General features: G+C 40.6%; 1 protein-coding gene across 2 annotated transcripts in view; it reads right to left on the bottom strand.

The window, feature by feature from the left end:
• Window positions 1-14,265, bottom strand: part of PHLPP1 (PH domain and leucine rich repeat protein phosphatase 1) — a 135,709-nt gene that overhangs the window by 3,314 nt on the left and 118,130 nt on the right. For both annotated transcript variants that reach the window (XM_021530550.3, XM_085571158.1), the window contains exons 11-16: window positions 13,401-13,601; window positions 12,219-12,381; window positions 7,821-7,951; window positions 4,080-4,184; window positions 2,971-3,165; window positions 668-896 (exon numbers count right to left, since the gene is read on the bottom strand). In XM_021530550.3, coding sequence (XP_021386225.3) covers window positions 668-896; window positions 2,971-3,165; window positions 4,080-4,184; window positions 7,821-7,951; window positions 12,219-12,381; window positions 13,401-13,601 — 1,024 coding nt within the window. The remainder of the gene's footprint in view (window positions 1-667; window positions 897-2,970; window positions 3,166-4,079; window positions 4,185-7,820; window positions 7,952-12,218; window positions 12,382-13,400; window positions 13,602-14,265) is intronic.

The following is a 14,265-nucleotide window of genomic DNA, read 5'->3' as shown; positions in this document are numbered from 1 at the left end:
CCACTCTGCTCTCAGGCACACAGGGAGGTTTCTGCCCTTTCCCCCACCATTAGGAGGATTCAATATTTGTCTATTCCTGCGCATGTGTCACACAAGGCAAAGCAAAACTGACAGCAGTGGCTTCAAGCATCTAAGAAAGGAACAAATAGCTTTCTCCTCTCTCATGGTTTAGCTGAGCACAGGATGAGTTTTCCTCTTGGGCAAGTGCTCTCTTCAAGAGCAGCCTGTCAAAGGGCAGTTCTGGGAACACAACTCAGACAGCAAAGTCAGCCTGCCAGGAGCAAGGAGTCTCCTAAGGGCAGGACGGCATTGTTCCAAGTGCTCTGCCCTCTCATCCTTTTTAATTGGAAAAGCTCTCCATGACAGTTTCAACACAGCAATTCCTCTCCCATTAGAAGGAAGAGAGACTATCTGCTTTCCTGTTTCAATGCAACATGCTCACAGCTGCTCACTCTTGAAAGCTAATTGAAGTCCAGCATGGTAATGGAATGAAAAAGCAGCTTGACTGCACGGTACGAATCACCTTGAAAGGAGATGTGCAACTGAGGAACCCACACCATGCACACCACCTCCTAGAGGTTACCGATATCATGTCATTTCATGCACTGCTGTGCAAATGCTCTCCAAAGAAGCCGCAAGTTGCAACATTCCCCAGCTGCTCTCTAACCTCTGTGATAATGGCCTTATGTTGCTTAATCCTCTTCAGCTCTTCTTCACAGCTCATCGCATAACACCTGGACAAAGGCAGAGGTTTCCCATTCCGGCAGAGAACAGTTTGGCACTTCCCCACGTTTGCTGAGGTTAGCGTGAAACATCCACCAGGGTCCATGGGATCATGTTTTATGTGGCAAAGGACAGCAGAGCCTCCAAGTTTCTGTCCAGCCGTTCCAAGTTTCCTGGAATTTAAACAAAACAGTGATTGTTCTTTAATTGGAAAACAAGTATTAGAGCACTGCGGAAAAACAGCCACTGTTCCACAACCAAAAGCATTCAGGGCACTGACTCTATTGGATCACTGGGACAGAAACAAAAGTCTTCACTGAAGACTGTGACACTACAGCAGCAGCACTGCAGGGATCCCACGTGCAACTCTCAGGCAGGGTGTTATTTTTACATATGCAGATACTCAAATAGGCTCAATTTAAGAAAAAAAAAATCTTTTCACTTCTAAGAGTTTCACAGTTGTCTTTTCCTTTACATCTAATAGATACTTGTTTTAAAGGTCAGATAGAGCTTTGGCTTCTGAAGCTATGGATGTTATTATAAAAATAATACTTCTGACTGTAAAAACTCTCTACTTTTGAGCAAAAGCAGAAGGCAGAGATTCACTGTTTTGCAGTATCTTCAGGATAATGCTCATAAAAAAAACTGTAAAAAAGTAAATTTATGCAGTCAGGTACTAACCTGTTAAAAAAGTTCTTAGATATGTTTAAGCCTGCTTTTTCAATAGAAGCCACAGTAGGGAAAAAAAAAGTCTATGGATAAAATGGAAGTTTTCAGAATCATGCCATTAAAATGTAAATTAATTTCAATATTAAGACTATGAAAAAACACCCATCCTTCCTAGCAGCTTGTTTATCAGGATCTTATTTCTATAGTAATTAGAAAGCTAATTACTAGTATTTATATGAAGGCTAGGTATAGTTAATAAGAACTTTAGATTCAAAATCTTGGGGACAGAATGGACAACTAAATTTGCAACCAAGCCTAAATGTTCTTTCTTCATTATTTTTTACAAATATAAACCTCTAAACTCTAGGAGTGCTGCATATCACCTGTAAGCATCAGTGAATGGCTAAATGCAACTGGAATGAATACTATTTCTGGTTCTCCAAAGAATTGGTTAGCTGATTTTAATTTGAGACAAAAAAATAAAACAAAAACAAACAAAAACCAAAACAACAAAACAAAACACCAAAAAAAAAACCAAACCAAAACAAAAAAACCACCAGCCCCCCCCCAAACAAAAAGAGCTTTGTAAATTGAATTAGTAGCAAACAAAACCACTTAATAAGTACTCAAATTTGTTATTATTTTTGAATATTTTAAGTATATGGCAACCACCTTCTCAGTTAGCAGTCTGAGGCACTCTTGTAAGCAATTATGGGAAGGAAGTGTTTTCTCCCTTGTGTTTGTAAGATACAATGCCACCCTACTGCTTCCCTATCTTTCCCAATACAACTTCAAGTATTTTTCCTTTCCAAGGGTGCAGAAATTCAACTAGAAGCAATGCTACTTTTAATTTGATCCATTTACTCAGTCTCTAAGCTACTTATTTGCTTTCCCCTCTGTTTCCCTGACCTTGTCACTCTCCTCTGTTCAATTCCCTTCATACTCCTTCACCCAGTGTCTCCCTAGCACAATTTCTTTTTCTGTCCAGAACAGCACACATGGTTTCCAAACCACTACACAGAACTACTATTACACTCACAGCTATTGTATCACAAGCTCTACAGATGGGTCCTGCTCAAATAATATTCAAAGGCCAAAGGGATTTCTATAAAGTCAGTGTCTGTCTTTTAAATATTTGCATAACCTTAAATAACCTGAATTGGTATGCAGAAACAGAAAGAATGAGTTCAGGCTTTGCAGGCAATTGTAGCAAGGAAGTTTAAAAAGATGATCAAGACATTGATATCACTGACTTGGTTATGGCCAATTGTAAACCTTAATACTCGTAGATGATACCAGAAAGGAATAAACCCTCACCCACCACTTAGTCATGAGTATTTTAATAACTTCGCAGGTGGGCTGGGATTTTTTTGCTTGGTTGGAGAGGTGTTGGGATTTTTCTCCCCACACCTCAAAGGAACTGAGGCAATATTCACAAAACAAGCAATAAAAGGAAACACTGTAGCCACATACCAAGGCTTTTTTCCCCCCTCTAACATTTCTTCGAAGCAAGAGCAGGTGCCTGACCTGCACTGTAAGCACAGACAAGGTAAAAAAAGCTTCAGATCCAAGACTCACCTCTGCATCACAATGAAAGTGTTGATCATGTATTCCTCCTCATTCTTTGTTTTCTGCAGCTCTTCTGCCAGGATGTCACTCATTGTGCACTGCAGCAGATAGGGCACTTCCACATTGCGGTCCCCATCAAACACACCATAAAGGGCCTCCCGGTTGTCACAGAAGTTGTTGGCTGAAAGCGCTGCCACACACAGCCTAGGGAAAAAACAAAGCAGGAAAACATCAGGGGTTCTGTGCCACTACTGGTTTCTCAAGTTGTCATTTTGACCGGAGAGATGCAGCCTGCTCTGAGCGCCAGCTTTAACCACCTCTGGTCACAGGAGTTTTAGGACTGCTTTCTGAGCTGTGGGGATGAGTCAGGCTCATCAACAGGGCTAACACATGGAAAGAACTATACTGGAGATTCAAGCTAAGCCCTAAGGGTTCTGCCTTCTTTTCAGCATGTGAATTTTTTATTATAAAAATGGGAGGGAAAGCATCTCTGAAACAACACCAATTTAAACTGCGCTTGCTTCTCCAGAAGCCATCCTTGGGATTTAGCGTGCTGATAACCAAGTTGTGTGTTAAATCAGTTAAGAGTTAGGAAAGGCTTGCTGGCACTTGCTATGGAAACCTAGGTAGCAAAAGATTTCTAAAAAGGTATTTGAGGAACAAAGAAAGATTCATCACATTGCCAGCAACACAGAGACTAGCAGACTCTTGGTACATTTTTGTCAAGTGCTGCCTTTAGTCCCAGGAACGCCACACACTATGAATATTCAGAGTTTTGGCCATTCTGTCTCGTCTTTAGTATCTCTGATTTTCTTGGTAAACATCCTTTGGTTGAAGATAAAGAAGCTTTGCAAAGAGGAAAATGCTTTTAAACACTCAGATCTTTTGCAAGTAGCAGAGTCTTGCATAGACCAAATGTGTCAGCTACCCTTGTATCTTAGCAACTTCCCTAACAAAGACCCAAAGGGAGAGCCAGGCAGGAGAGCTCGGTACACAAATGGAGAGACGTGGCTTGGCCTCTGCAAACCCCAGAACGTCCCCAAAACTTCCACTGAGGAAAGGATCTCTTTGTCCCGGCACAGAGGCGCTTGCACAACAGAAGCCGTGCCAGGCCGTACTTGTTCTTGACGCCGGACGCCTCCGTGTAGCCGTGACTCCACACCGCCGGCGCTCCCGACGCGTCGCCGGCCGACGGCTGGTCGATCTTGAAGCACCGGATATTGCTGCAAGGAGAAAGGAAAGGAGAGAGATGCAATGGATGGACTTGCTAAGGTGATCCAACTTCAAACGTGAAAAGAACAGCCTTTTTACTCTCCCGGTTTTTAGTAAGACATTTAATAGTAGAAAACTGAGCAGGACATCCAAAGTGGTTATCTTTATGTGTATGTATACAACCAACAGTAACTAAGCATCTATGAGGGTGTCAGCTACACTACTTTGCTTAGCTGGCCTGTGTTTCCCCCTGCCTTCACCCCTGAGCTATTTGGTTCAAACCAGGCCCTGTACAAATACAAAGCTAATTTGCCACTCGTTTGCTGAAAGCTAGTACAGCAAAGTGACTTTTAGAACTTATACATCTCTCCCAGCCATTTAAACAAGTTTCTGTGCTCTTTTCATTGTACTCAAATGAAATCTCCTGTACGACCTGCAGCATCACCTAAATTGGAAAAAAAATATTTTAAAATAGTTATTTAGCAACAACAATATGCAGCAACAGCTTTTCATGAAAACACCCACAAAACAGACATCAGCTCCATCCTGATCCTGCACCAACCTGCGAGAGCCAGCTGTGGTCCTCACAGCAGGCATAGCCCTTCTGCATTCCCCAATTGTGCAGTCCAATTTTCAAGTAAGTCCTTGATCCTCTACCCTCCAATTTACTACCAACATAGCCTTTAGCCTGAATTTCAAGTATCTCCCAGAGCATAGTAAAGACTTAAAAAGGACCCAGCCCTCTCTGTTTATACTCTTCTCTTGACAGCCCTGCATTGCTGGGAGAGATGACCTACCCCCTGCTCCCTACTGCTCTCTTCCAAAGGCAGGAAAAGCAAGCTCCCCACATGCTGCAGGCACTTCAAAGACACCCAAACCTTTCATGAACCAAATGAAACATAAAAGGACACAAGCAGAAAGGTCTAACTGTTCACTCTGAGCATTCATTTTTCCTCTAAATCCCCACCTGACCTGTACACACAGGAAAGTCTTTTCTGCATTGCAAAGCCTTCCTCAAATAACCTAAAGTACTGTCACATCCAGTTTGATTTCTTTTTACATTAATAACCAGGATGTACATCAGTGAGGGCAGACTAATTTAAGTTCTTGGTTTTGCAGCCCTCTGCGTGACAAATAGGAGGCAAATGTCTTGCCTTGACTATTAAAAAAGGTTACCTAACCCCAAATCAAACTGGAAACCTGGATCTCTTCTAAAGTAGAAGAGATTTTAATTCTGTTGCACCTGTAAAGCAAGACACACATCAGCAAACACATCTGCATTGCAGACTTCTCAGACATGGCATTTATCTCTAGGGCAGATGAACCTGGGTCACAAAAGTTTCTTTTTGTCTCTTTTTTAACTGGGTTGAGTGACCTCTGGCTCCTGGGCAGGTCAAGGACCTAGAGCTGTCTCAAGGCTTCCCAGCAGTGGTGGAAAAAAAAAGCTACCTCAACAAACTGGTTCCAGCCTCCTCAGGGTCACCAGTACAAACAGACCATGTGCCCTGAAGGGAATGATACCCAGCAGAACATCCTATGCAGACAATACAGGCTAAAGCTTCTGGACAACCTGGCTTATTTTCCCCTTAATTTAAAATGACTGTTACAATTGAACTAGAGGCTCTCTTAAAAATCACAGTAACAGCATCTTGGTTTTTTTCTTCTTTTTCATTTTAATTGCGAATGAAAATTCTTACATCCAATAAATCACTTGGCAACATTCTACCAAGTTTGTAAGCTTCCTTTAAGATCTCCATACATACTAAAAAAGCAAGCATGCATGACAAGACTCTTCTCACCAGCAATGAGAATACATATTAGCCTACTACCTGCTTGAATTCTGCCAGGGCACAGATGGAGAGCTGCCTTGCACATGCAGAAGGAGGATATAAAAAGTACCAAGTGCACAAGTATTTTTGTGCCTGCCACAAAAATCAAGTGAAAGAAGCACCTCCTCCCTCACAGTCAATTATACTAGTGTACCATAAAAGTAAGGGTAGTGTATCAGACACTGAGAAACCCCTCAGGAGGCCTGAAACACCTCATTGTGCCTAATGAACACAAGTGAACAGAATGGACCTGTGGTTTTAAGAATATTTAATTAAAAAAAAACCCCAAAACTAAAAAAAAAAAAATCAAAAACCAACAAGCCCTACAACAACAAAAAACGTAAAAAAACCCCAAACAAATCACACACATACACTCCCAAAAAATGCAACAAAAAAGCCCCCAACAAACAAACAAAAAACCCCCACCCATACTGCCAGTGCCAAAACAAATAGCAAGGAAAATGCACATGCAAGAGGGAAAAGTTTCCTGTGAATTAAGGACCACACAAAACCCAGTGAAAATACGGCATTTAACTGGGCCACACTGCTCTTCAACTACTTAGAATTTAAATTTGTACAAGAATGCTACCATGCACGATGCCTGAATACTAAAGTGGTAAGGGAATGTGTGATCCTCTTGTCTTCTGGGTTATACATAAGAAAAAGCTGTTATTTCACAAAGTTTTGACACCATTCATTAACTCTATAAACATATATAGCTTTTCCCCTATGAACCAGAGCAATATTACACACTGCTTCTTCAGGAAGATCTCCTGTATGCAAAGAGCAACTCTTAAAATAGAGGCATGCCCCCTTTTTGACTGCCTGCTGCAGAATATGGACTCTTATTTTTATCTCTGAGGAATCATCATTACTCAAATTTCCACCTATATTTTGAAAATCGGCGGATTTAAACTAAAAGTAAACTCACACTGTAAATTTCCCTTGCTTGCACAATAGATGAGGGTTACTACTCCAGTGTCTGATCTATCTTAACTATTTAAAAGCAAACAACATGAAGTAACTGCTCAACCCCTAAAAAGTAAATCAATCCTTCTCGTTTAAGAATAAAAGAGATTTAGAAGGAAACTTGGAGCTGGTGCGGTTTCCAACAAGACATAAGAAACAGCTGCATTGCTGTTTTCAAGGCAGCTCCACTGTCCACAGATTATCTGGTTTACTGCAAAGCTCCTCATCACACTGCAGAAGAAGGGCCAAAGCACTTAGGAAATTTCAGTTATGATGACACTTAAATCCCAGAGCAGCAAACAAACAGGTAGACAGGAAGGAAACTGAGGGTCCCAAAGCAAAGGAACCCATCTGTCTGCAAACAGACCAAGTCTTTAGCAGTTTCAATATAAAAAAGCATATAGTTTCTAGCACAGAAGCAGACAGATATGAAGGGGAACAAGAAACAGTATGTGAAGAGGTAAAAAGCAGCACAATGGCAAAGACAGACTCAAGCAGGGTGGATGCAACAAAAAGATATAGCAAGCAGCTACTGGCATCTCGTCTGTGATATAAACTACATCTTTTGGCTGGATCTAGTGTCAGAAAAAAAATGCAATCAAACTGGCACAACAGGGGTTAGACCAGACTAGCAGACCCCTCCAGGAGTTACAGCTGAACACAATTGCACCAAAATGGGTAAAGTCATCCTCTTCAATGAAGCATCAACTTCAGACCTATCCGCACTGTTAGTTTCTGATCCACTGGCAACAGGAAACCATATTCCTTAAATGACACTCCATTTCTGTGTATTGTGGTTTTCACATCTAGAATGGTTCTGCTCCTTCCCCACTCAGTAATGTAACTTACTTCAGAAGCTCTAGGGTTTTGTGATCCAGGGCTAATCTGGGATTTCCAGTCAGGTCCAGCTCCTGCAGTTTTGGAGGCAGATTTTCAGGCAATGTGACTTCACTCAGTTCATTGCAGCTTAGGTCCACACACTGCAAAAGGAAAGCAGCCAAAAATGCATGAGAATTCAGCTGTCATCAAGATCATACAAATTTTGATTAAATGTGGTAATGCACGTTTCATGAACAATAAAAGCTGCAATCAAGACCTAAGACCATTCATTTAAGTAAGTGATTCTTACAAAAGAAATTCTTACATGGCATTTAGCCACCTTGCCAGATGTCTGGGACACCTAGAAATATGTTCCTTCCATTTCCATCTCTAGTCAGGTGTCATCTTGTTATAAAACCGGAAAGTTTGGCTGCTCTTCACAGAGATAGTGGATTTTCAAAGTAATTAAGAAAAAATGCTATTAATGAAAACAGTCTCTTAATAAACAAAGGAAATGGAGGTAAGTACAGCTGGGGCTTCTAAGCCACTGGCATCAGGCTCCCAGGAATTCAGTATTTACTGAGGGATATTAAAATAAGCAGTGTTATTAATGTTTGCAGAAGGGAGGAGTAGAAAGAGGGAAGAAAATAATCGAGTGTCATCTTAGATGGATTTGTATTTAAATATGAAATCAATGAAAAAAAGAGTGAAAAATATAAAGTTTAAATATTTCAAAAATACAAAACAGCAAAGAAACTTGCAGGCTAGATAAGCATAAATTAGCTAGAACAAGTGCGCTATAATGATAAAGTCCCCAAACCTTGCTTAAAGCTGCATATTCAAATGAAAGTCAATACACAGGGAAAAATAGGGCATATAATAACAAATCTCCAAAGTACTAGAAGGATGACTAGTGTAGTATGCCCCAAAAACTGATGAAAATAAAAAAAAAGTAATTCTGAGATGACAGAGCAGATTGATATTTAGCAGAAGAACTACCTGCATCTTTCTGAAAGGCCATTTTCTACTTTCAAGTTGCAAAAGTGAAAGACTTCAGAAACTTTAATGAAAGACCTGAAAGGGGCAGAGGGAGACTTTTTCTAGCTGCACATTTTGACCATTATGTAATTTCCATCAATACAAGATAGGCACTTTCATTTTTGTAGGTATATTCAAAGACATCAGCTCCTGAGCTGTAAGCAGATATAAGATAACCTACTAAATCCTAGAAAAGAACAGTGTCCAAATATTTCATTAAATAAGTGCAATGAAAATAAAAATTTCTGACCTAAATCTGGAATCCTGAGATTGTCTAATATGGAAGCTTTATTATCTATGAAGAACAAACTGCTGACGCTATCTAAGCCTGATAAGGAAATCGAAGTTTAAATTGGTCATGCAAACAAAACAGTAGACAGCTTAGCAGCAGTCAATCCAGTGAGTTTTTCCCTCTGCACAACTGCTTGCTGCTTCCAGAGAGTCATAATTACTTTGCAGATTAAGGAAGCTGCCAGCAGGCCTTGCTGTGTTCAACACCTCCATGCTATTATATATTTGATGGAAGAGTATGCTGGAATGAAAAGTACAAATACCAGTAATTTCATTGTGCTCCTTAAATGCCCAGTGTGCCAAAGACAGCAACACTCTACAGCATATCCCTTGGCTCCTAGGCATTAGTGAAGATGGTTTATTTATCAGGTTGGAATTTCTTAGGTTTTGCTTGTACTTGTTGAAGAATGGGCTAGGAAGGACTTGCTATGTTAAATTTAGTCTTTGTTCTACTCCACAGGCAAGCAGGAAAGTTTATTTCCTAACTTATCCCAATTTCCTCCTGTGTTATTTTAATGCAAGCTGGTTTTGCCCCTCCCATGCAGCACCAGAAGAACAACTGCAACTGCACACAGGATTCTGCACTGGATGGGCCAGCTGGAAGACAGGCTGAACAGGGAGCATCTGCTTAGGCTGCTGCTTTCACAGCTTTGTTACTATTGTGTTCAAGGCTGGAAGAGACTTGGGTTGTTTCTATTTATTGCTGAAGGTGATCACACCATATTATCCTATTTGACTTTTTTTTTTTTTTTTTTTGTAAAGCAAGGAAATTGAAGTCACACAAAAGATGCAGGGAAGAGTCTGGGGCACTGACTCAGGTGTGAGGGCTTCCAGCTGCTTAGCTGTTTGCAGAAGACATTTCAGCATGCACAGGGCAAACCTAACTCTGACAGTAAAGATACCTGTCATAAAAGAGAATAAAACCTCTAAAAATGTATTCTGCAAGGTACTTCTGAGGTCTCTCTTTACTGCGGTCTGTAAAAGAGAACAATGCACAACTTCTGTAGCCCTGACTGTAGTGTGTAAAAAAGGCTTAGAGACAATTATATCTTTAAAATTACCTTGTGTCTGAAGTCCTGGAGTTATTGCAATTGTAAAAGCATCATTATTTACACTATTCTTTCTTCTGAAATCATTTCAGACAGCATAGTAACTGCTGCTACTAACTGTTCCAGTGACACTGACACCAAAAACATAATACGTCAGCCTCTAAGGCTAATTAAATACAAAAGCAAAACAGCCATTACCTCAAGTAACAGTTTCCCCAGGAGTTTAGAATGAATGTCACTTCAGTTAAGGTTAATCATCAAATATGATACAATCACAGAGGTGACATTAGACTGGATGACTTAGTACTTTGCTACAAACAAGCTTATTTCACCAAGTGACCAAATCCATAGTTAAATAAATAAATTCTGCACGTCAGCATATTTTCAGTTATACCCCGTATCTAAGAAGGAGTTCGGGTAGAGGCAAGAAATGGATACAAGCAGGCAGCACATGCTTAATCTCCAGACTGATAAACACCAACCCTGACCTAGAGAAATCACCAAAGGGCCAGAACTCCTAGGTCTAACAAGGACCTTCCCATCTAGCAACTGTATGAACTCATCTCATCAAGTCAAAACTAGGCTTGAGTACTGACCAGGTATTTTCCTTCCACAAAGGTGGAGTCAAAGAACACTTTGCCCTCTTAGATTAAGCCATACATTATCCCTGCATTCCCAAAACACTTAGTGACGTCCATGTCTCTTTCCTCTGCTGAAGAGAACTAAACCATAGGGACCCAACAGGCAAAAACTGCCAGCTCTTCCAAGAGCACTTTGCTGCTCAACATGGCCAAGCAGCACTTTAAATATGACACTTCTATAAGGCATTCTGTTTTCCCCAAGATGCACAAACAAAAGGAAAAAGGTGACTGTGCCCTATCAGTACTTTTACATTATCTTTTTTTTTTTTTTTTGTTAACACCACCCTCACATTTTTAAAGAAATGTTTACCATGCAAAGCCTCACTTCCCCCACCCCAATTCTTCCTCTGAGAAAAAAGGCTTTACTTCTGATTGATTCTAAATGGCCCTCTGCTTCCTCTGGCCATTGTTCCAAAGAGGGAGGAGTATTCAAACCCACGAGTTTGTTTGAGATTTCCTGGCTGAAACCACAAAGCTCATCTTTACATATACTCGCTTGTCCAACAGAATTATTGCTCCTGCTGCTTTCCATGACCCCAGACACGGAGGCACACACAACAGGCTGAGAACTTAGCCTTTTGACTTCACAAAGCGCCAGAAGGACACTTAAGTTGTTTTGCATCCCTGAATAGGTAATCAGTTCTCAGCCTCAGAGAAGGACAGATTTTTCTGCTGTATCACAAGATTTGTATGCTGCGAGACAACAGTCTCCCAACTCTGTCCAGCAGAAAGGGCACACAGTGCAAACTATTCTGCACCAGAGCCAGGCGAGAAGCAGGAACTCAGTTCACAAAAGGTAAGGAATAGCGTTCATACTGTGGCTAAGTGAAGAACACCTCCTTCAAAAAGAAGTGTCGGGAAAAGTACAGAATTACTTGTGGAAACACAAACAGGAGACAGATTAGCTAATCTTCCTGTTGTGCAAAATACAACAGCAATTAGGAAAATGAAAGTTGATTGCCTAAATACTCAAATCCTGTGATCCCTGAATTTATCTCTGTCCCTGAGGTCTATCCTGTAGCTTCTGCGGTTTTTAAGACACACTCCAAACAAAGTCCTTTTCTACAGAATCAACCAATTGCAGCAAGAGTTAATTACACACAGCTCTTGCCAAATGTTTAAGCCATATCGAAAAAGACTGTCACAGGAGCCAATTAACACTTATCTGTCAGAAAAGATACAGTGTAACCAAGGTAAGCAAAAAATCAGATTTTGAGGCTCCTCTTCGTTCTACTCTGAGGCTGCACAGAGGCAAATATTTTACATATGACTTCAGAGGACAAAACAGCTGTCAGATCCCCATACTCTCTGAGAATATACTATCCCATAGCAATGAGAGACCTGAGGGCAAAAAAGAATTGGTAAAATTGCATTACACTTGCTTCTTCCAAAGCACATTCATTCCATACCTTTATTTCAGAAAGCTGCATGACTTCTGGGAAGACTTCAATGCAGTTGGAGTGAGCAATTACAGTATGCATACGTCTGCAGTTCATGATGGTTGTTGGAATGGCTTTCAGTTTGTTCCCACTAATATCAATTTCCTCCAACTCCTCCAGCTTGGCCATTTTGCTATGAAAACAAGAATTTGAGAATTTTTCTTCTAACAGATGCATATTTTATTTTGAAGCAGTGATAAGAGCAATGGTTTTGTTACTTTAAGAGGACAAAATCACAGATTTTGATTCTTGTTCACAGCAGTGTCTGTCATCTCTCCTCATGTCAGATGCTAACACAGTTGTGAAACAAAATGTGTACTTCTTCTGTCAGTGTTTGTTAATGCTACCTTTCAAATTACTTATTTTGCTTACATGCCTGCTACTCACCAGCTCACTTTCACTCTTTCCTCCTTTCTTCCTCCCCTTTCTATCAACCCTAGTTTCTCAAAAAATCTCTCCACCCCAAATTTTCCCCTCCTGCTTCTAGCACCCAACTCAGCCCTTCCCCCTAAATTCATCTCCTTCTCTGTGCTGCTGAAGCCCAGCTGCTTAGAATATCACACAAGGACAGAGATGTCTCTTCCATTATTTATTGGCATCGCCTTTTCAAGGTTGTACCCCATCAGTTTTACAGCACATCTTACACTTGAAAAATTTCTGATTAAAACAGAGTGAACCGAAAGCACAGAAATTGCTGCCAAAGCAGAATCTCCTTCTGGAATTGAGAGGACTTTTCCCTAGTGGAGTTTAGTCCACTTCCAGAGGACATTTCCAGATGGCTGTGCTCTCAAATCTCTTGTGAGGAGAAGCTCACCAGGTGTAAGCAAGGTTACCAAGCCAGGGGAAGAGAGATCTCCTTCCTTGGCTTCCAAAAGCATAGAGTGACCATGCTGAATTAGAATAGCCAGCTAAGAAGAGTTTCAAATACCACGAAAATTCAACAGTAACAAGCATCACTCACTTCTCTGTACTGCAAGAGAGGGTAGCAATGCACAGGAGGGCATAAGCAGGGGAAATCCACCCACTGAGGTACCACTACACCCAAAATGCAGCTTCTGCCACCACATTATTGTGCAATTTGGTTCTTACTGTGAAAACACTTTATGAGGCCCACCCACCCTTGGGCCAGAGGCAGTGAAATTAGCTCCTTACCTTGCAGGGAAGCTCTGCAGGCGATTGTAAGCCATGTGCAAGATTTTCAGGTGTGGGTGGCCTGTTAACAAGGGTACACATTTATCTGTGAGGTTGTTATTGGTCAAATACAACTCCTGCAAGATGCTATGGGTTTCTTCAGAAAGGGTGGCCGGAGGAAGCATTTCCAGTTTGTTGGCAGAGGCATTAAGAAATCTCAGGCTGCAAAGAGAAGTTACATAATGGAGTTCAGTCAAACATCCTGCAGGTTTTGCCTAGAATTATAAATAAAAATCTCTATTTTTAAGAGTTAACTTAAGACATTCATAACGTAAAGGTCAAAAGCAACAAGTTTATGACAGATCAAAATCCTAGCATTACATGAGCAAAACTTCTGATCATGTTTTTAATGACCACATTTTTAAGAACAAAACATCAGCAAAAGGAGTACATCAAAGTGCCTCTATCCTGTTATCAAGAGCTCGGTATCTCCAATATTACTACAGCTGTAGCTACAGGAAAGAGCAATAACAAACCACATAATTTCCATATTCATTACACATAAAAATGAGTTCTGTATTCATCATCAATGAACCATGAGAACTGCCTTTCAAGTGACTAAACAAGTCAATGGTAAAAAAGCCAGCCAATTTTTCAGTTCTGGTCTAAGGTGCAGACAGTATTTTGTTTAAACATGCAGACCTGAGAGCAACTACAAAATATAAAAAGTACTATTAGAATATTTGGATGAAAAAGATACATGAATCACAACAAAAACTAAAACCCGAGACCAAACAGTAATTTATGCTTTCAATTTTAAAGAGAGTTCCCTTTACCTGCTCCCCAACACAGCAGAAGCCCATGTTTTTGCAGTCGACAACAACTA

Source organism: Lonchura striata, chromosome 2 (assembly GCF_050655825.1).
Source record: "Lonchura striata isolate lonStrDom1 chromosome 2, ASM5065582v1, whole genome shotgun sequence".
Taxonomy (NCBI): domain Eukaryota; kingdom Metazoa; phylum Chordata; class Aves; order Passeriformes; family Estrildidae; genus Lonchura; species Lonchura striata.
The sequence above is the reverse complement of the archived record's forward strand: the minus strand, read 5'-3'. Positions and strand labels throughout refer to the sequence as shown.